Source organism: Melozone crissalis, unplaced genomic scaffold (genome assembly GCF_028551555.1).
Source record: "Melozone crissalis strain CALT ecotype California unplaced genomic scaffold, PUWL_Pcris_2 ptg000002l_1, whole genome shotgun sequence".
NCBI lineage: Eukaryota > Metazoa > Chordata > Aves > Passeriformes > Passerellidae > Melozone > Melozone crissalis.
In genome coordinates this window covers 22,578,394-22,600,915 of record NW_026535780.1, presented here as the reverse complement: position 1 = coordinate 22,600,915, position 22,522 = coordinate 22,578,394, and the positions used below count along the sequence as shown (strand labels likewise).

Genomic DNA, 22,522 nt, shown 5'->3' with positions numbered 1-22,522 from the left:
ACCAACTGTTAGCTGAAGAATGAATATCTGAAAAATGAATCTGAAGCTCCTACTGTCCCCTCACCCATTCCCTTATGTGTGATTTGGGCTTCTGATGGACTTTTCCACCTTTCATCCGGTATTTTTATTTTCATTTAATAAGAAACTGAAATAGCAGCTGTGAAAATGGAATGTTTTGCACTGCTCAAGTCTGTGACTGAAAGCACAGTTTAAGTTTTCCAGGTGTTAGATGTCTAATTCCATTTATTCTGATGGTGGGTTTTAGCAGTTCAGTTGCAACTAAGAGAAAGTATCAGTAACGAGCTGTCCCTTTAATTCTTCAACTTTTCATTTGCTTGAGATAATCTTCATTTTTAAGACTCCTTTCAGTTTGAACCATTACTGAATATACATCATACTCAGAACTACACCTTTAGTAAATCTATCTAAAATGAGGATTCTCACAACTGAATAATTTTATGTAAGTAAGCAGAAAATGAATGTAAGAATTTTTTAAGAGGAAAGCCTTACTTAGTTTTGAGTTTATTTACATTACTTTAAATATTTCCTTCTTCTTCTTCCATGAATTTATGAAAAGGTTTAAAGGTTTAAATCTAATTTTGGGTGGTTGCTACAAATGCAAGTGATAATTGGTTATGAGTTACAGGTTATACTTATTTAGCTTTCTTTGTCCCTCACATAACCAAGGGGAATTACAACAACTATAATCCTAAGTCACCTGATGAGTGGGGATCTTGTCCCACACTCAGACATGTGCCCAGCTTCACAGAGCACAGTCACCACTTGGTTTGGTCACCTGTGGGATGGGGCATCACAGGTGCTTTGTGTGTGTGAGAAAACATGTCTTTTAAAACATGGAAAGGGACAGACTGCTCCAGAGCCTCAAAGTCGCCAAAGGCCTCTCTCTGGCACTATGACACCAGCACACACTTTTTATAACAGTTCCTCTGTTGCTGGGCTAAGATGGTCCTTTATGAGCTTGGCTTCCTCTTGACTTACGCCCTGACTTCAGTGTCAACTGCAATTGTTTACTTTGGCAGTTTTTGCTCTGCACAGATTACCACATTCATGTAAAATTCAGTAGTTTTGCATATCCATCAGCGGACATGCGAATGAAAACCACAGCAAATTTGCCATCTCTGCCTCCCAGTGCAACTTGAAACTTGTCAGTGGTGAAAGTGGGCACAAGTTCTGTTTAGAATTACAATTCAAAATTTGCCTTTTTTCTCACATGCTAAGACTGGTATTTTCTAGGGCTCTAGAGGAGTTAGGAACTCCCATTCACCACATTCCTCTAGGATCTGTTAAAATTTTAGTAATTTTTCAGGGCAGGACTACTGCTCAGCAAATGGGGTGGCACAGCTCTGTAATTTCATACTCAGCAGGAGCTGGGTATATACTAAGAAAAGAGAAGAAATGGGTTTGCTGTTCCACAAACACTTTTTAAATTAGATTTATGTTCTTGTCCTGTCATGAACAAAGATGAGAAGTCTATTTTTTACTACTTCCCAAGTGTTGGTCTCCTCTCCCCAGTACCAAGTAACAGAACAAGAGGAAATGGGTGTCAAGTTATGCCAGGAAGGTTTAGATTGGATATTAGGAAAAGTTGCTTCATGGTAAGGGTTGTCAAGCATTGGAACAGGCTGCCCAGGGAATGGCTGAGTCACCATCCCTGAAAGTCTAAAAGATGAGGCATGGCACGGAGGGACATGGTTTAGTGGGAGATTTGGCAGTATTGGTTCGGACTCAATGATTTTAAAGGTCTTTCCAACTTAAATGATTCTATAGTTTCATTGAAATACTTCCTGTTGATAGTTTAAAAGTATTTTATTTCAGTTTCAGTGTTTATCCTTAAAACAAAAAATCCCATAACCCAGAAACTATTTTTATGTTTAAACTATATAAGTGGGGTGTTTCTGACAATTTCAAATCTTTTCTAAGGGAAGCACTAAGTTGAGAGCTTTGTCCAGTTTGACGCTCTTCTGCAAACAATTTCAGTGAACAGATGCTTCTGGTAAAAACAACTGGTTAAAAAAATTCCCCAAATCTCTAATGTACATCTCAGGAAACATGGATCACTTAGTTATAGAAACCTGGCAAGTTGTCCTTCCTTTTTTCAGAAGCTTCACACAACTGCTTTGTTTTACAAAAAGTGCACATCCAGTTCTACCCTTGAGCAACTTTGAAAGACTTCTGGCTTTCCTCACACTTTGTTTACCTTTTCTCTGTGTTGCAGCCCCAGGGTGTGACTGCTGAAGGAACTGGAGCTTTAGAGATGGTTGAGACCACAGAGAAAACCAAAGAATCAGTGCATGAAGCCACCATCAGCTTTAGCAAAGGCTGCCCTGGAAGGGCTGTTTCTGACATACCTGTGGGGACTTGTGCGAGCGCCAGCTGTACTGGTGACTGTGCAGAGTAGCCAGCAAAATATTCTCATCAGTGTCCACCTGGCCAAACCTCAGCGTCTCTTGGGTGTCATTACAGATCACAAAATGGCTGAAGACAAACTCCTTTGCCTCAGGGCATTGGTTCTGAAAGGAAAGGGATAGAAAAGCCAGGAAGAATCAATGTCAGTTGCAGGACATTTGGCAGCTGCCTGCCCAGTGGCGACCGTTACAACACAGAAATGCAAGATCTCGTCCCTCAGCCTTGGCCTCATAGTAATCTCTGCAAAATCTAGTTTCTGGGTTGGCAAAATATGTCCTAAGACTTCAATTTTACTTTATATTTCTGTAATGCAAATCTTAAGGATTTAAAACAACAATAAAACTAAATTTTCTAATTTGGGTAAACGACTTCAACAACATTAAATTCAGTGGGAAATGATGTTACATAGGGCAGACAGAGTACAACAGGCTGAGCAGGGAGGAATGAAGAGGTTTCTCAGTGCTTGACAGCTGAGCTCTCAGGCCAACAGGTTTACAGTTCCTCTTCCCCAGCTTCTGCTTCTAATTTGAAATATTGCTGTGGATCAGCAGAATATTCCCTTTTTTCTGATACCACTTGAAAAGACAACTAAAGGAAAAAAAGCAGACATGAATAGAGTACTTTCACAGCACCACGAGACTGGTTTGAAAATGTATCATGCCATTTAATAGGAAAAAAAAAAGTATTTTAGATTTTACAGTATTTTTTCTCCAGCATCTTTCCATCCCACTCTTGCTGCTTTTCATCTGGCTGCTTGTCACTCTGTTGGCATAATGAGACTATATGATAGTCACAAAATTGCCACAGCTACAGGTCTTCTACCCCTGAAGGCATGAGCTATAATCCTCTGTATGGGAGAGGTCAAAGTGTGACTGACAATTTGATTTGGAGATCATCTCTCATGTATTTCTGCCCAGTCACGACTGGGCTGGCACCTTCCACTTACAAGCAACAATCTAGCAACTGCAACAATTACTCAAAGCAACCAACACTTGGATAGTCTTTATGCAATTTAATGGTTCTAACACAAAATATTCATTTTCTTGTGGTTTTTGTTACCTCTTATTGACCCATCTTTCCTAGCACACTGTTATGACAATATTTTTCTGTTGGTTGGTTTCCTTCTTCCCAACACAGCTAAGCTACTCATTTCTCATCCTTTCTTCCCATGATGTCTAACTTATGGAACTTCCATGGATTTTGTGAGTTGATTCTGCTTCCCCTCCTTGCTCTCTCAGTGGACCTAGTAAATGGATGTTACAAAGCTACCACCTTACCTGCCTCTAATCATATGGATCCCTTAGCTCTTTGATAACAATGTGCCTGGAAGCCTGCAGAAATTCTGAGATCAAACAAGAGGGAGAGAAAAATTTCCTCATAGTTCGCTATGCAGCCTTAGTTATCCTTGAAAACCAGTTTGGTGCATTTTTTGTAGCACATTACTGGGTGATGTACATGGAAGTTTTTCTGAGAAGTGAAGTGTGCAAGGCATGTCCAGTTTAGCATCCTTCGATCCATGTTCACTGCTGGTTTCTCCAGAAGAACCTAAGGTGAATTTACAGGATGTCTGGGGCTGGAAGGGACCTCTGGAGGCCATCAAGTCCAACGCCCCTGTTAAAGCAGGTTTACCTGGAGCAAGCTGCACAGGATTCCATACAGGCAGCTTTTAAATATCTCCAAAGAAGGAGACTCCATTACCTCTCTGGGCAATCTGTTCCACTGACTGGTCACCCTCACAGTTAAGATATTTTTCATGATGCTCAGATGGTACTTCCTGTGTTTCAGTTTGTGTCTGTGCCTCTTTGTCCTTAATCAAGGCAGGTTGTAATTCCTTTTGTAACTGAATGTCAGAATGATTGCCTGGGAGTGTTTGTGCAAAGACTATTCATCCTAGGAATATTTTAGCATGAGAATATTCAGATTAAAACTTCTTCCCAAATCTCTTTACTTCTTCTGCATAAGATCAAGTATCTTTTGTGAAACAGGAGCCAGGTGAGTATAACCAAAACTGCACTTCTTCCAAGCAGCAAAACTCTTTACAGAGCAGTATGCCTGTATCACATTCAGTAGCAGATCTGAGTGTGCTACAGGCTGTCATTTACAGTGAGTACAGAGTTTTTTTTGGCATTTTCTAGTGGAGGATCTATGACTTTTTACTGTCAAGCCGCCATACCCACATACCCATAGGTCTACCGCAAATATATGTATTTTCCTGTTACAGCTTTGCAAAATGTTCTTTTTAAAAGGGAGGATTTACTATTCACAGAGCTCAGCATATTGTTAGAGTCAAACCTATATACAACATCAGGGGAATTTAAGAAAAGCTTTTTCTTTTCACTCCAATACATTTTCTTGTTGATACACAGAGATTGAAAGAACAATGCCATAAGATGATGAACTTCCTTCTTTTTACCTTAGTAGCTAACCTAGCGTCAAGTAAGTAAACACAGACTGTAGGTTTTGGCATTTCCCAGAGGGAAAAGAGAATCTAGTGAGTTTTTGGCATGCATAGAACTTCTAACTTCTGCTTGGGGAATGTTATCCTATCAGGAATTATTAATACACTTGCACATATTTTGGTGCCGATGAATGACTGCCATTGATCATTAGTCTTGAAAGCTAGATTTGCTACTAGAATTCAATGCTTTTAACAACAACAGTTAAGGGAAGGAGGTATTTTAGGTTCCATTTTATAACAGTTCCAAAGTTTTAACCAAGGAAACACCAAGATTTGCATAATAGGGCATGGCTCTGTACTACCAGGCTTGAGAGAAAGCTACTGATGCCTCCAGTCTTGATAACAACAGATGACTAAAGGAACATCAAGGAAGCTTTGAGGATGCTTTAGCTCAGTGTGGCAACTATGCACTGGACACCCATGCCTCTTTGTCCTTGGGGATCTGCAGCAGCACCCTGTACCCATCACAGGGAACTGGATCCCACATTGCTGCTCAAGTCTGACAGTAGAAGCTTCTAGAGTAAGCAGAAAAGGAGAAAAAAGAGTCAGCAAAAGGATGGAGTGAAGACATCTTGATTGAGAAAAGAATGTCTAGAGAAACCAGGTACAATTCAACCAAATAGAATCAGGCCATTTGTGTGGCAATGATGCTGAAGGGCTGAATGATGACTCCAGGAGCTGAAAACACCTAAGTGCGGATTAGGAAAAAAAACCCTCTCTGAATTAAAACATATCAAAAGAATCAGCAAAAGATTAACAGCTTGAATCAGATACAGATTAGGGTCAGTTCCTGGGGGACAATTTCCTGCCCCTCTTTAGATCATTTTTCAGCTGTTATTTTCTCTCAGAGAGGCCTGGAAAGTGTCTCTCCTTTATTGGTCTTTCAAATATTTTGTGAATTCTATTCAGAGAGGGGAAAATCATCCCACATAATACTAGTCACCAGGCTTTTCCAGTCTCAGGACTTTTTGCTTGTGTCTTACCTCACAGCTATTTCAAAGCATTTCTGGATCTGGGAAACACCCACACCATAAAAGCCTAGGCCTCTTCATATGCACAAAGTAATTTTCTTTGTGCTTCACAAGCTACTGAAGGCTTGTGCAAGCTTTTTCTCACCCTCTCATGTACACACAGACACACACAATCACCAGGTGATGGTTTTTTTCACAGAAAGTCTTTTGAAATTTGTCTCCCTTGAAGGCTCTCTAAGAGAAAACAACATTTTCCTCAGGATTCTTTAAACTTTACTCTCACAGCAATGTCCTGGCATTATCAGGTAGGAACCTCCTGTACCCTTTTCCCTTTGTTATTTGTGCTTATTGTAGAAAGATGGGGAAACCACTACGATCACAGACGGCATTTTGACTGTTCCCAGCTCATTAAGAAAACTTATGCATCTGCCAACAGAAATATTAAGCACCATGCTGACCTTGAGGAAAAAAGTTCTAGTGGTCTAAAACAGGTTTAAATCAGGAGCTTTTCTAACTTTTGAGGAGTTTGGGAAAAGAGTTGCGATGCCTGGTTTATGTGAGACCACAAAGGAAAAGCTTTTTCCCAGAAATAACACTTCGTACCATACCTGGAGAGCTGTTTTCTCAGCTGACCTCTGTCTCTAGATATCTCAAAACAATAAGGCTGTAAAACAATTAATGACGGCTTAAATGCCCAAATAAAGGGAAAAAAACCCCACATGCTCCACCAATGTATGTTCAAAGGAAACATGCATTTTCTATCTCACTTGATAGTCTCTGTGTTATTATTAAATAATAAAACTAAATTAATAACAATATTGAAGTTCCTTGCCCAGGTCTTTAATTATTAAACCCATTACTCTAGCTTTGTATTTAGACATGCATTAGCCAGTTACCGCTTGTAGTTAAACAGGGGTTTCAGATTAGACAGTGAAATATGTCAGAAGGGGAAACTGTTTTTAAAAAGTGCTAATCCTCTCAGATTTTCAGCATGTGACTTAGAAGTATAAAGCCTGGTACTTTTTAGGCTTAATGTACTTTCAAAATGCTGACTGTTACTTAATTTAAAAGAAACCCGCCAACCATAAAACCTCCACCAAAAAATAACAACAACAACAACAATCAGTCCATATCTAGGAAACAAAGACACTGACAGGAGCTTCTGTTACTTCTGAACTCCTAACCTAAAGGTGCATGGCCAAATTGTTTCATGCTTCATCTGTCTGTCTACTGACTCCAACATCACTTGTAGATTTTAATCCAGTAAAAAATATGTGGAGAATTCAAATAACTTTTCCCGGTTATTACATTCATGCTTCTAGTTGTAGCATTTATACTGCATTTTGTGTGAACAGCAGACATCAAACAATGCTTATTACTGGGAAATGTATTCCCTCCCCTTTCAGGGCATGCCAACCCCCTCAAACTGGAGGTAAAGGCACATAAAAAACATCTTGGCAACAATTAATTTAATAAGCTATTTTGAACCCACTTGTGCGTTAACTGTTCCCTAATTTCAAAGCGACGCAAGTTTTTAATCTCAAATACTCTGGGCTAGATACCCACCACATCAGAACATGGTGGCAAGTACCCCTGACATGAGAGGAAACGAGAAAATTACAGCAACAATTACAGAATTATATCCTCCTGTGGCTCATGTTAACATTGCCAAATCCATGTATAAATCAGTACCAACTATTCATAGAATGTACCTGTCAGCAATATACCATGCGACATATGGCTCTACTTAATCAAATATACAATTCCAGTTTTTTCAACTCAAAATATTCCTTCAAGGCACAGAGTAGTCAGTCAGTCATTCACACTGTGATGTGGTTTAAAACATTTAAATATTTATGCACCACATTTTATTTATATGTATAGCTATGTCTGAGAGATCTCTTTTCCCCCCATCCTAAGAGGAAACTGACCTTTCTGAAGGCCATTTTGCAGTAGTTGCCACACATGTCTTAGATGAGGGACTAGTACTAAGTCAGAAATATTTTGGGTTTAAGCAGCCTACAAGGACTCTCTTATATTTTGTTTGTTTTTTATTAAAAGCATTGTTCAAAATATGACAAAAAACAGAAATTGGAGCTACAAAGATTTTTGTTCACATTGATATTTGAGCCAGCTGTGAAGATTTAAATCACACTAGATCTTGTTTTATGAATGTCCTTTTGCAACAAGAAAACCATGGAATGCCCTTAAAAAAGAATTTTTTGATATAAAACAGATGTTTTATCCTTTTTTGGGGGCTTTGTTATTGTAGTGCCATGATAGGTAATTAATTCCCAGGCTCCACATAGGTCTTCAGGCAGATGAAGAGAATGATTTGATTTCAAGGCTATAGTGAAGTAAGGGAATTACAGGCCTTTGAGGGGTCATTGCAGAAGCAAGTTTCTTATACTGGGACTGGCTTCAGCCATTAATGCTGCTTGCACAGAATGTAATGTGAAACTAGTGTTGAACTTCCATTAGGATGGAAGTAGTAGCTGGAAACAATATGTGCTGCTGCTCAGACTGAGCTGAGCTGATGTATCATGAAAAGGCACTCACCTTTTCATAAATTAATGGAATATTTTGCATTTCAAGACCTGGGTTTTGATTATTCTGATATGAATCCATGCAGTTTCACTGAAATTCAGACCATTCTGCCTACATTTACCTTTACACACTTTTTTCCTAATTTTCATTGCTATCGCAGAATTAATGTGTATTAGGAAAAAACAATTTCAGTATAAGTTAGGGTTTTTACATCCTCAAATATTTTAATGAAAGCGGTTGATATTTTAATTTGCTATTACAGTAATCACAGTAGCTATATTTTTTCTCATTATTGTCTTCGCATACCTGTTGCCAAGCTTGAATTGCTGTATTTAGAGAATGAAGTGCATATTGGCCAAAGCTGATGAAAATAGGGTCAACCATTATCGTGCAGTCGAACAGCCTTCCTACTGTGCTGCTGGAAACAGCAATCTGCCCCCAGATTTTGAATGGTTTCACAACATTTTGCATGGTCACATTTCGACACTCCAGAAGTTTGCAGTCAGCTTGAGTCGAAAACTGGATCTCCTGGAACACTGACCCATCGTTCCACTGGCGAAGATATACATGAGGCTCATCAAAGGAAACTATCATGTATTCTAGTTCAGATGGCATGTTCTTATCAGATAAAAATGGCTGAAGGAACTTTGGTGGTGCTGAAAAGTAAAAGAACAAACAAGACTAAAACCATTGCTGCATTCTTTATGTTTTTGTACATTGTGTTTTTACTGCTTGTACATAAGATGAAAACAAGTAAATCTATAAAAGAGTTGACATTTCTGAAATCTGAAATGAATCCTGTTCACACTGTTTGTTAGATGTAAAACAGTATCATAATTAATAGCAGCTGCAAACAAAAAGTATCTGCAGAGCAAAATCTTTTCATGGTAAACAAACCAGCCAGCAAAACTGCTTTATCTGCACACTGCTGAATGCTCCAGATTGCCATCTATTTGGAACAGGGACCATATTTCTGTGAGAATTTTTGCTACAGTAGGTGTATATTATATTCCACACATAGCACATTACAAACACAATAAAAATTGGTAATACAGTATTTGCTGACAAGTGACTGCACAGGCCAACAGGCTCCACACTGGGAGTTGTCTTTGCTGCAATTATGGACAGTTCAAGACCACAAACCCACTGAAATGCGACATTCTAACCCATAATACTAGAAATGAAACAAAACAGTGTCCTGAGACTAGAACATGAGAAATGTATCACAAAAAGATATTATCATGTTTGTTGAAGTCTCAGTCGTGCAAAGTGCTGAGCACTGAGGCAGCAGACACTGCAAGGCACGTTCACCCCTTGTGTAACATTAAGCATGTGAATATTTCCATTGATGCTATTATTTATGTCCCTGGAACTACTCACATGCTTAAAATTAGCGTATGCTCTAGTGCTCTGCAGATTTGGAACCAAAACACTCATCCTTATCCAGGATCAAGCCCTGTTATTCTACAAACTGTAACGGATACAACAACTTTTGTGCTCCCTTTGTGTATAACAAAGCACAAAGGAGCCCCAAAACTTAAGGCCTTTAGATGCTGCAACAACAGTAACAACAGCATAAGCTCAGTCAATGCTGAGAAATAAAACAGCTGCACTTGATTTTAATCTGATTTTTGCCTCTTCCAGAATATTTAATTTTAAAGACTGAGCATCTGAAATTGGACTGTAATAGTGAGGAAGATTACGTACTGATAGAGGTAGCTGACAGAGAAGAAACTATTTGCTAGTCATTGAATGTTAGTCTTGGTATGATTTGATAATGAATATATTATAATACTTGCAGAAACACGAAACCTACACACAAAGAAAGCTGTCCCTGTCAAAATGATCCAAGAAGTTTGCCCATCTTCCATAGAAAGCATTCCTGGCATTTGAAAATCAGACAAAAATCTAAAGATCTCTTGGAATGTATTTGCCATTAATGCAATGACAGAGAGCACTGAACAAAACCAGATGTAGCTCCAAAAGTGATCATAACTGAAATAACTTAAATCTGCAGTTCTCAGAGCTCTTCCAAGGAATTTTTACTAAGCGGGTTGCAAAATCTTCAAGTATTTTAACAGTACTGTTAATACACTGGAAAATGTAAAAGATCAAATTCATTCACTAAGATGGCTCAAAAGTGAAGTGGCACCTGCTGTCCCTAATCAGACTCTGGAAAACAGACGGCTTCTACAGTTACCCCTTCCGGGCAGGGAGGGGCTGCTCTTCCAGCCTCACTGCCAACCCTGTGGACAGGCTCAGGGCACACAAGTCATGGCTTTCACCCTGAAGCCTGTGCCACTTGCGGCTGTTTGTGGTGGCTTGTTTCAAGAATGCCTGCTTGAATGAGGAGGTGGGGACTACACAGAGCAGGAGAGTGCTTAAGCAGCATCTGTGAACTATGTTTTTATTATTCTCCATAAAGCAGAACATACCTTTGCCAAGTTGATCAAGATGATGGCATAGGTGGACTTCCAAACAGGTAAACTGGATCAACACACTCAGTGATGGCACAAACCAAGGAGTAAAACAGGAGTCAACCCTGGTGCAAGCCGCTAACGCCGTGGGGGTCACAAGCTGATCACACACGCTTTGGGAGCCAGATTCACTTTCTGAGCTGCAGAAGGAAGGTAACAAAGTAGTACTTCAGCACTTCCAGGATTTTGCAGCTTTACAGCAGCAATTCAGGATGTTCCATGCTCACTTTCTGACACACAACACCATGGTTTCATTTTAACTGCTAATGCCAGTGTCCGTACTTTTTCCAAAGCAGACCGAAACAGATAAGATTGTAATCCATCCATGGTTTTATCAAACTACACGTTCACTTTACAAATATTTGAACCACAAAGCCTATTTGCAGAAAAAAACCTAAAATATGCCACGTATCTTGAATTGTTGAAGTGGCTAAACAGAGTAATTATTGTTATTAATGCTATAAGAATGAGAGGAAAGGTCAGGAGAATTTGTTTTTTTCCACTTGATTTTAAGGAAACCAATTTGCAACCATCAAACTACTCCTATGTATGAACCCCTAGTCTTTGAAAGCTTCATTTCCTTTGCCCTTTTCACTCTAAAATCATGATTTAAAAATTATTTCCAAGCATTATAAGCTCAGTCTGGAGCCCTTTACTACCATATTAACTATACATTTAAAGTGCCACTCTCCTGATTTTTTTTCATAGCTGTGCTCCTAACACCATGAATTTCCAAGCATTATCTTTCAGTCTCTTGAGAGGAACTAACACTACATCACAATTCTATAACCTACTAAGATACCACAGAAGTACAGATAAACTTTCTAATTTAGCAAAAAACTATCCTTAACGCTCCTCATTCTCACTCCATTTGAAGTTTGGCTCTCAAGAGTTTTAGTTTAAAAGTTTAGACTTGATTCAAGAGAATTACAACCACATCCTAAGTCAAAGGATGTCTTTATTTTTAAAATAAGATTTAATGAAAGATGGACTAAGGTCAACTTAATATTTTTGTCAGAAAGTCATTAGACTTTATAAAGCACAATAAATCCACTTCCATTAACATTTTAAAGATATTTTAAATTCAAACATAAGTTTAGATTTGAACAATGGCTTTCCAAGCAACATACCTTAAGGTTTTAGCACCAGATTTTTCACCCTGCAATGTGTTTCACTTCAAAATTATGCACAAATATAGCAGGTACTCAAAATGTTCAGCTGCAAATGCTTGGAATTCCATGGATAGGTAAATTGATCAGTATCATTTAGTGTTGCAGTAACTATCTAGTATAGTATTTATTTACAGAGCTTAAATCCAACTTAAGGCTTGTGGACATAAAATACTTATGCAGCAGTAAAACCCAACTAAGATTAACTAATTATTAAAGAATCATGCCAGGATACTAAGAATGGATTGGGTCAGGAAAGTATGAAAGATAAATGACTCAATCAGAATTTTAGCTGCTTTTCTGTGCTTCTTTACCTCTTGAAATTTCCTGTTTAGATTCCAAAACCAGTGTTGTACACCTTTTGAGAACAGGCACCTTTGGAAAAAAAATTATTCTTTGTGTTCACATGATAAAATATCTATGGGACTGGATAACAGAGAAATAGGATGCTTCACTTTGCTCTGCCATGGATATTAGATTGCTGGAACAAAGAAAGAAACTAAATCCAAAAGGACAAAAATTCATATGCTGATTTAAACAACTAAGTACTTTTCAATCTGTAAAACGGGTTAGTTCTTTCAAAGTAATTATTAATATTTTAAGATTTTTCGCTTGTTGCATTTTGATTAGAAACAGAAATTCAGGAGCACATCAAATAAAAACAGTTTTCTGTTGGGGTAGAGGAGTGCAAACAAATGTTAACCAAACTATGAAGAACTTTAAAAAAAACTAATTGCACCTTAATATTCTGAATTAAGACTTAATTTCATGAACAGCAGTAACACTGATTGCAGTAAAGAAGAAGGACACTTATTTCTCATATTTGAGGTTTATTCCAAAAAGATATACTTATTGTCCTCAGAAACCTATTTCTTGACTCACCTAACAGTGACTAAGCATTTTTATTTCTTTTGATGCATTTTGGAGATGCATATTTTCATAGAATAAAATCCAAACAAAACCTAATTTCTTATTTAGCAAAATTTTATATATCTTCTTTCTATTCATTGAGCATTTTACTGTGGTGGAACTTTTGTATTTTCTCACTCATAAACACCATGATGACAGAGCAACAGGACATGCTTGATGCAGAAGGAAATGCGCCAGGAGCTTCACACCAGGGAAATAATGTAAAGCTTTTTGCCAGATTTTTCTCCACTTTTTCTGCTCCACAAGCAACAGACCACAGAGAGGTAATACTCAGCAGCTTAAAATGCTGGGAACAAAAAGATTCAAAGCTGCTTTTTGTTTCCTGATGGAGTCACCTTAGAAACCAAAAAGGCCCAAACTGAAACCCTGCAAAATTCAGAGTTCAACCAGATGCTTAAAAACTGAACAAGAGAGAAATAGCAAATGAGGGTGGGACAGTGTTGCCTCATGGGACAGAACTGGCCTTGCATCCTCTGCCCTGCCAGGGAGGGACAAGAGCTGGCAGTGGAGGGCTGAGAGGAGCAGGACAGGGCATCTTAAACCATGATGGTAAAGAAGGTAAAGTCCCTACAGAGAGGAAATAGCCTTCTAGGAACCATCTGAAAAGAAATGCAACAGGATCTTTCACCACTGTTTTCCCATCTGCCCAGACTTTTTCTGAAGTGTAATTGTTTCATCTGTGAGGGGCTCCATTTGATTTTTACTCAACCTGAAATCATTCAGAATTATAGTCCCCACGTACAAGAATACAGTAACAGTATAAACCAGCTACAGTACAAAATATACTAAAAGCAGCCATCAAATTATTATAGTATTTTCTTTAAAAAAACCCAGCTGTAATAAAAAGTCATAATATAAATAAAGTTTTTACAGAGGTATTGTAGTCACTACCATGGCCCTGATTTTAAATTGAATACTTTTTAAATTTTTTGCCCAGGTGGACTTCCCTCAGACCTGTAGCATTGCCACTTTCTTTGACTTTGCAGAGAGCACAAAAATGAAAAACCACAGCCCTCTATTACATGCTGTGCACAAACAGCAAATAAAGTTGTGCTAACTGAAAATACAGGAAAATTTCTATTAAGTCTTGATGAATGACAGTGGGAGCATTAATATCAGGAGAAGATGTGATTGGGCAATCAAAATTTGTTCATCAAGTGAATACAATACAAAAACACTCCCACATTTCTTGGCTTCCTTCGAGCTACAAAATGAAGTGTGGACTGTCCACAATTTTTCAGCTCTGAAAGAAGAGGAAGAACCAGATTCTACTGCTTTGTGTTTGGCACATCATGCTTAAGGAGGAATGTGGTAAAATCAGAGGAAATTAAAAATAAAAGTGATCTGACTTTATTACCAGATTTTTTTCTTTTTCTTTTTTCTTTATTTTTTAAGTGTTGGGAAATATCAGAATACTTAAAATGGAAAATATCTACATTTGATGTCATATAAATTATGATATTTCACATCATGCAAAGCAGCTCAAGTTAAACATATGGCAACTGAGAACAATGACTTAGCAGTGACCTGCATTATTCTTGTTATTTTAAGAGAGAAATATTAAAACCAAAACTGCCATTTGTGATGAAACTACAACATGGGAAAATATCCACTGGGAAGAAGAAAGAGACCACTTAACTCATTTAATTTATGACTCAAATACTGGTCTGAACCCAAATTGTTAGAGGTCAAAATCCAGTACATCATTTACTTTGAATAAAAGCTGAAACAATTAGCAAGAAACATGATCATGATTCCTCACTTGAATTTTTAAAAAGTAGCAATTTAAGGCTTATTTAGAAGTTTTTTACTTGTTTCATGGTTTGTATCTTAAGGCACTTTCAATTACTATTTTACATTAATATGTCAGTAATTATAAAAATACTGTTTAAATTACACAGAAGATGCACAAATATATAAAACATCTTGTAATGCAACCCATTTAAACAAAAGAATTATAAATCATTCCCAACCAAACCAGGAAGGGGCTTTAGTGTCTCACCAACCAAATAGAGCTTAAAAAGTAATTTCAATTATTGTTTGTTAGTCCTGCAACAGGGAAATACAACCCATAAAAATAATTTATTTTGTGATAATTTTTTTGTAATCCCCTGTTTTAAGGTCTTCCATAAACAGTCATTTATGCCATATATGATTTCTTTCATAAACACTGTACTATATCCCCAAAGAAACGCTAAATTTTTTCACTTAGTACTTAAAATTTGCTCATTCATTGAATAAACTTCCATAAATGCTCATGCAAATTTTATACATACATAGAAATAATGAATGGGATACAAAATTCTCAAAAATAAACAACATACATGTATATATTATGCCCTTCACCAGACAGCTTCTGATTTTTATACTTCCAGTTAGCTCCTGACCAATCTCGGAAGAACTTGCATACCACAGGATTTGAACCATGACATCTTTGCATATTCCCATATTCATTACTGGTTGCTCTATTTCACCCTGTCAGCTACTGCTCATCATATCAGCTGAATCTACATCTTCTCACAAACCTTATCGTTTTCCTGTCACATGAGACACCTAAATTTCATACCTTATAACCAATGTTAGGAATTAGTAATAAAGTACTAAACCACAATGGATCAGCTCTCTGCTTATAATAATTAGCATATCACAGAGGTTACCACAAAAAAAAAAGCTGCAGAATTTTAAGAAAAAATATTATCATTGAGCAGCAGCTGCATGCATATGGCAGTGGTTAGAGTCTGATCCAAAATACAACATCAAACTAAGAAGATAAACTTGAACAAGACTAAGCATTTTTACACTTTACAATTAATAGTGTATTATAATTGTTAACCAATCATACAGTTGCAGTCTGTAATTAACATCAAATTATTGTGAGTGTAAAGGAAAACTGAGGTTCAACTTTTATACAGCCTTTATTTCTTACTCTCACAGATCCTTCAGCATTAGAATTCCCTAGTTTAACACTCAGCACTGGCATTAAGCCTTGAGGCTCTTCCCACAAGTCTGCAAAATCCCATGTTAAATGCTGGCTTTAGGAACAAGACTTTGACATTTACCACAACATGGGCACTGTCTCTCTCTCAAAACCAAGAAAGTTGGGGATTTTTTGGTTAAGTCGAATCTAGAACATATTTCAGAGCGTTTGCTGAGAAGAAATTATCCATACCAGCAGCAGTATGTTTGATGAAGCCACATTTTCAGAAAAGTTGCTTTCAACATGGACTTCCTATGAGCCACTAGACATCTAGAAAGTTTTGTCTTCTCTGCAAGCCCACAGTTTCTGTCACCACCTCCTACATGAGGCTTTCCTTTAACAGAACGTGATCCCTCAGGCCTTAACCATTACCTTCAATTTGTTCTGTAGCTGTAACCACACACATTCAGTTCTTGGGTGCTGTCTCAAAACCTCCAGGTCAGTGACAGATCACTGGCATGTTTGCTCTGTTTCCAAGAAAAAGCCACTGTGCCTCAAACACTGTAGGTCAAAGCCTCATACCTGAGGAACAGCTGCTCTTGTTTTGACCTATGAAGGTTTTCTGAGAAGGATCACTCCTGACTGCTCAGAACTACTTCTTCCACACCAGTCCTTCCTGCAGCTATCCTTAAGAAAGCTTGCAGTGCAGCTTTGTCTGAAGTGAGAGCGATCAGTTTGAATATTTATCATAGAACGACAGACAGGGTTGGGTTGGAAGGAACCATAAAGATCATAGTTCCAATACCCCTGCCAAGGGCAGTTACAACTTATGCTGGACCAGGATGGTCAAAGTCCCACCCAGCCTGGCCTTGAACACTTCCAGGGATGAGGCATCCACAGCTTCTCTGGACAATGCATTCCAGTGCCTCACCACCCTCACAGTGAAGAATTTCTTCCTAATATATCGTCTAAACCTGCCCTCTCTCAGCTTAAATCCACCCCCCCTTATCACTACCTGTCCTTGTAAAAATCTGTCTCCAGCTTTCTTTTGGTTCTGAAACGCTGCTCTAAGGTCTCCTCAGAGCCACCTTTTCCTCAGACCAAAAAATTCCAAGTCTCTCAGTCTGTCCTCACAGGAGATATGTTCTAGTCCTCTGATCCTCTTTGTGGCTCTTCTCTGGAATCACTCCAGCAGGTCCAGATCCTTCTTAAGTTTGGGGCCCCAAAAAGTGGACACAGTACTCCAGGTATGGTGTCATGAGAGCAAACCTATGCCTCCAAATTAAAAACACTGCTGAGGCAGGGAATATAACTTTTTCTCTCTCCTGATTGAAATCAGAGGGTTTCCTTGTATATCCCACAGGTTTTTGCTTCTGGAGCTCACCCTGACCTATACAAATCTTTAAATTTCCAGTCTACTGTTAGTTCATGTAGGTATAAGCTACAGTTCTTAAAGCTATTATGAATTCCTCAGACTAATAAAAGTATCAGGACTAGTGACTCTGCAGCCTCTGGACAGGTAGGTGTCAGTTCAAGGAACTTTCCTTTGACTTCCCTCTTTCTCTTCTGTTTATTTACCTTCAAATACTTCAGTAGTGAGGTAAATGTTTTTTGCTGCCTTCATTCATCTCCTGCTATTCTTGTGAGTGAACTGCAAATGCTTCAGTTTAATTCCTGTTGTTTCTGAACAATTACAGCTCAATAGCTTATCAGAGCTCCCTGAATGAAACACTGCATCTAGTGACAAACCCTATTCCAGCAGAAAACAATAAACATGACTACAGTGCTAAATGCCTTGATGAAAAAAAAATCTACTAAATTTCACTACATCATTTCCAGTTCCCACCGAGTTCACATTTCTGTGGTGTTAAGCTGACCAGGAAGGCAATTCTGCCAGGGTCCCACATTCAGAGGAATTAACCTTGTCTAAAACACTTAACTTCTCAATGATGAAAATGCATTCTTTCACAATTAACATCAAGAAATCATTTCCAACCTGATACTATTAATGGAAACCAGATGTTTAATTTTCTTCATTGATTCTGTTAGCCATGCTCATATTCTCTGATTTCTCTGAATTCTGTAGCTTCATTCATCACATACGTGGATGCTACATACTCATTGAAGTTTGGGTTCACAAACAAGCAGCAAGAATCAGCAAATACCAATGGTCCAAGAGAATAATTTTGGGTTTTCTGCTCTAAATATAAAATGTTAAGCAGGTCTTTGAAAGCAATTCCACTGCTGTTTCTGGACAGAACTTATACTTATTTCTTTTACTCTACATATTAATCAAAATGGAATGAATGCAAACAGAGTGAGTATCTGTCATTGCACAGTGTTTCCAGTTGCAAATATAATGAAAAATGGATCCCCAGTGTTTAAAAAGCACTGATTAGTATTTTTTTCTTTTCGCATAGTAAGTAATCTGTGTGAATAATAATACAATACTATTGAAATAACATTTTGTCCAATACCTTTAAAATAGTTGTTGACTTGCACTGAGAAGAGACTCAAGGTGATGTAAAAATATTGCATGGGAGAAGAATGTTTATGACTACATCCATAGGATGGATGTAAGTCTTACACCTAAGCCTTCTTTTCTCTGCACTTTTCAGTAAGCCTTGTATTCAAAAAATGGATGGTTATGATGCTGCCAGGCTGCCTATGAACCTAGAGGAAAGCTCTTTCTGTGCACACTCCACGCCCTTGTGTGGAGATGAGCCACAGTCTGAATCTCGTGCAGGACTAACTGCTCTTATCAAATATTAAAGTATCTTAATTCTAAGCCTCTTGAAACAGATTTCTCAGGAGTGTAGCATTAGATGTCTTTTTCCCTCCTCCTTTAAAATTACCTTTGGTCATCTGCCACGTTCTGGCTGCTGTTGAGGACAATCCTCCACAGGTCAGAGGCTATGAGCTCCTTCTGATCGTTCACAAGGCTGATACTGGGCAGCTGCAGCTCACAGACTTTGCTTTCTGACAGACTGAACTCCCGGAATGCAACAAATGACTTCTGAAGCTCATCCCAGTACTCCAAGCTGCAAGGAACCTGTGATAAAAGGGAGAAGGAATAATTACTTTGTGATTGAATGCAAATAAAATTCATTTTAATCTATACACTAAAAGTGTAAAACTAGTTAAACTAAATAAAAGTAAATGGTCATATAGAAAATCTTAACTGTAACCATTATTCAGATCTTGTGCTGTCTTGACTTAAATGAAATTGTTTTTAGAACATCACTGCAGACTAACACTTCCAACTTTCTCTTCCTCTGTACAAAAATAGCTGCTTGCTCCACAGGAAACCATGGAAACCATGAATAACAAAGACAATTAATCTAAACATTATTTGTATTATGCAGCCAAAAAAGTCCATCAGATGTCTACACATCATAGTATCAAAGACACTCTAGTTATAATTAGTTTTTTTTAACTCATTGTTTTAGTTTTATTACATAACAAAATATAAGTTTATTAAAATAATCAGTGACAGAGAGAAAAAAATTACAATGGACAACACAACACTTTGTGGTGGGTCAACACATTGCTAAAAACCCTGGGTGAAATAATGAAGCACTTCTAAGCACTTTATCTTTTCTTTCAAGGACTATTTAGACAAATAAAGGCAAATGAAACCAAATAAATACATAGTGGCTTCTGCTTAATTACATCCCTAAATTTAATTCTGTAAATAATCCACTTGGATTATTTCACGATGTATCACTGAATAGGAGAGAAAGTTATTATAGACATTTCTATAGGCAATAGAAAACCAATTTTAATTAAAGTATGGATCTTAAAGGGTTTATGGTTTACTCTAGGTGTCTTTTTTTTTTTTTTGGTAATAGTAAGAAAGTGAATGAGAATATGAATTTAAAACAAATGCAAATTCAGTCAGCTATGAAGATTTTATAATTAAGATGCAGAAATCCACAGGTATGGCAGCTGTACATGCTCAAGATTACTAAAAGTCAAGCTGACATAAAGCAAATAGTAAGAAAAAATTGCATATGTATGTGTTATTACCTGTTTTATCCCTGTGTATAGACATACATATATAAATGACCAAGAAAAAAGTAAGATGGCAGAGATGGCAGAGATGCAAGTAAATTTAGAAAAAGTTTTGTAAGCATTCTTCCTTGTTATTCAGTAAAAATGAAAATGCAGATGGAGATGACAGTAAGCTGATTAATTAACAGGAATGAAGGTTAAGAAGGAAAATTCAGGGAGCTCAATGGTTCAAGCTGGGAAGGGCCAAGGAACATAAATAATCACCAAAGAATTCTGGAGGAATTAACATGTGGAACCACAGAGCCTGAAAGGTGGATTTTAACTACTTCTGTCAAACCACAATGATATGTGAAGACTGAAAAAAGCAACCACAGTCTCTAAAACTTTTTTATTCCAAGATGTAGGACAAAAAAAAAAAAATCTGATAACTGTCAGTAAACCTCTGATGCCAGATATGTATATAAAAGAGAGTACCACTGCAGTGTCAATCAGGAGAGCTGATTTAATTTTGAAGACTAGAGTGTGAGAAAAAGGGATTGATTTAACATCAAAACCCACGTGTCATATGTGTACAGATAACAACACATTTGTTTATAAGCTGCATATTAAATTGGGAAAGGTGAAGATCTGTAAATGTCAGCTGCAAAAGTGTGAGGCAGTATGATGAAGCCTGGAAAAAGCAAATACCATCTTGGGAGACATCAAGTAAGGTATTTCCAAAAGTGAGGGGCAAATATTAATTGATTTGCATAGGACATCAGTGGGACTCATCTGAAGTATGTCATGTTTCCAATTCTTCATCTTAAAACTGTATTAACTCTTGCTGTGGAGAGTTGAAGACTAAATGAAATTAAACAACAGGAACATAATTGTGCCATCCAGACACCTCAGGAGAGAAACATTTAATAGAAAAAGCTTTATAGAAATTTTGTGCCAAAATTGAGTTGCCCTATGAATAAAGTGTAAGACTAGAAACTGTACAGAAAAAAGATGGGGATGTGCAACGAGACCCTTGGTGCTCATGAGAGCTACTTTGAAAAGCTTGATTTGTTAATTAGATGGAGAAAATAACAAGCATTGCCCCAGTGGGAGAAGGCTGGGCTTGATGAGCCAGAAAACATCTTTCTTGGTTCTCTGTTCCTGGCTGTACAATAGTGCTGTGCACAACAGCAGCAATAAGAAATACCACATGAAGTTTATGTCCATATTCAAAGTCACACTATAGTGATTATTTTTGCTCTCAGTGCCACTAGACTTTTAGTTATTTTTTCAGAACTTCTCAGTGTTAAATTATTTGAATGTTTAACGCCTATGGACAAACACTCAAGGTTGCTATACTACCATAGCAATGTTCCTACCCTCCAATTATGGATACATTGGATACACCCCAAGAACTCCCCTATGTTAACTAGGAACACACAAAGAGCCTCTTTCATCATCTGCTGTCTTTTATACTACATTGTGGAGCCATTCACACTCACATACTTCTCTTTTTAAACCTTCCCAATCTCCACTGGTGATAAAACATTTCAGTTTAGTTAAACATTGTAATACTTGGCATACTTCCTATAGCATGAAGTTTTGGAATTACATAATTATAAAAGGATGTGTTTCATTTTTGACAAAAGGCTGCAGCCTTTCATGGTTGCATAGATACTTTACATACAGCCATATTTACTTCTGCATACTTTTAAATCTCGGTCCCTTGGCATTCTTTTAGGAACCTGATTAAATATATTTGAATACTTGGTTTGGTCTTGCACTTCCTAATGTCTATCAAAATCTGAATTACCTTTTCTTATCAATGTTAGTGAGTAATATGTGTGCAATGAAAGTCTCACAAAGCTATCATATGTAGGATATTTATTTCTCTTAGATTACATCTCAAAACAAAACCCTTTCCTTAATGAGAATCTCACAAAATTGCATTAGAATAGAAAGTAACGGGTGTTTTAAAAGAGGCTAAGCAGGGTGATGAATTCTATTCCCACTAGATTAATGAGCTGGAAGAACAAGTTCAAGAGTACAGTAAGATAATTTTTTAAGTGGCACTACAATACAAAACCCATAAAACTATCAATAAGGATAGATGAAAATAATATAGAAAATTAAAAATAAAGATTCAAAAAAAGGCAGAGCAAAACTTGAAAAAACCTTAACTGGATTTCACACATCCTGTCTATATAAAAAAAAGGTACTTCAGTATTTCCATCCACTTATTAGGTAGTAGATGTATTGAAACTCCTCTTGAGGAAAAGATGGCAAAGTATAATGATGAAAACAATTATGCCACAAAGAAGTAATAACTTTGTAACTCATGTTCAGGCTCTGGTCTGTGGTATAAACTAACACAGTGGAAGTTTCATCTTGAGTATGAGGAAGAACTTTATTGTGTGGGTGACTCAGAGAGATTGTAGAGTCTCCCTGGAGACATTCAAGAACCACCTGGAAGCAATCCTGTGCCATGTGCTCTGGGATAGGGAATAGGGAGGTCTGACCAGAGGACCCACTGCAGATCTTTCCACTGTACCCATCCTGTGATCCTGTGTAGTGCAGGACAACTTCTAAAGTGAATTATGAGAAATCTGGAAAGGCACAGGAATGACTGCTGA

General features: G+C 37.5%; 1 protein-coding gene across 3 annotated transcripts in view; it reads right to left on the bottom strand.

Moving 5' to 3' along the window:
* Positions 1-22,522, bottom strand: part of VPS13B (vacuolar protein sorting 13 homolog B) — a 433,545-nt gene that overhangs the window by 47,532 nt on the left and 363,491 nt on the right. For all 3 annotated transcript variants that reach the window (XM_054270120.1, XM_054270137.1, XM_054270129.1), the window contains exons 40-43: positions 18,752-18,948; positions 10,839-11,020; positions 8,710-9,059; positions 2,370-2,531 (exon numbers count right to left, since the gene is read on the bottom strand). In XM_054270120.1, the coding sequence (XP_054126095.1) occupies positions 2,370-2,531; positions 8,710-9,059; positions 10,839-11,020; positions 18,752-18,948 (891 nt within the window). The remainder of the gene's footprint in view (positions 1-2,369; positions 2,532-8,709; positions 9,060-10,838; positions 11,021-18,751; positions 18,949-22,522) is intronic.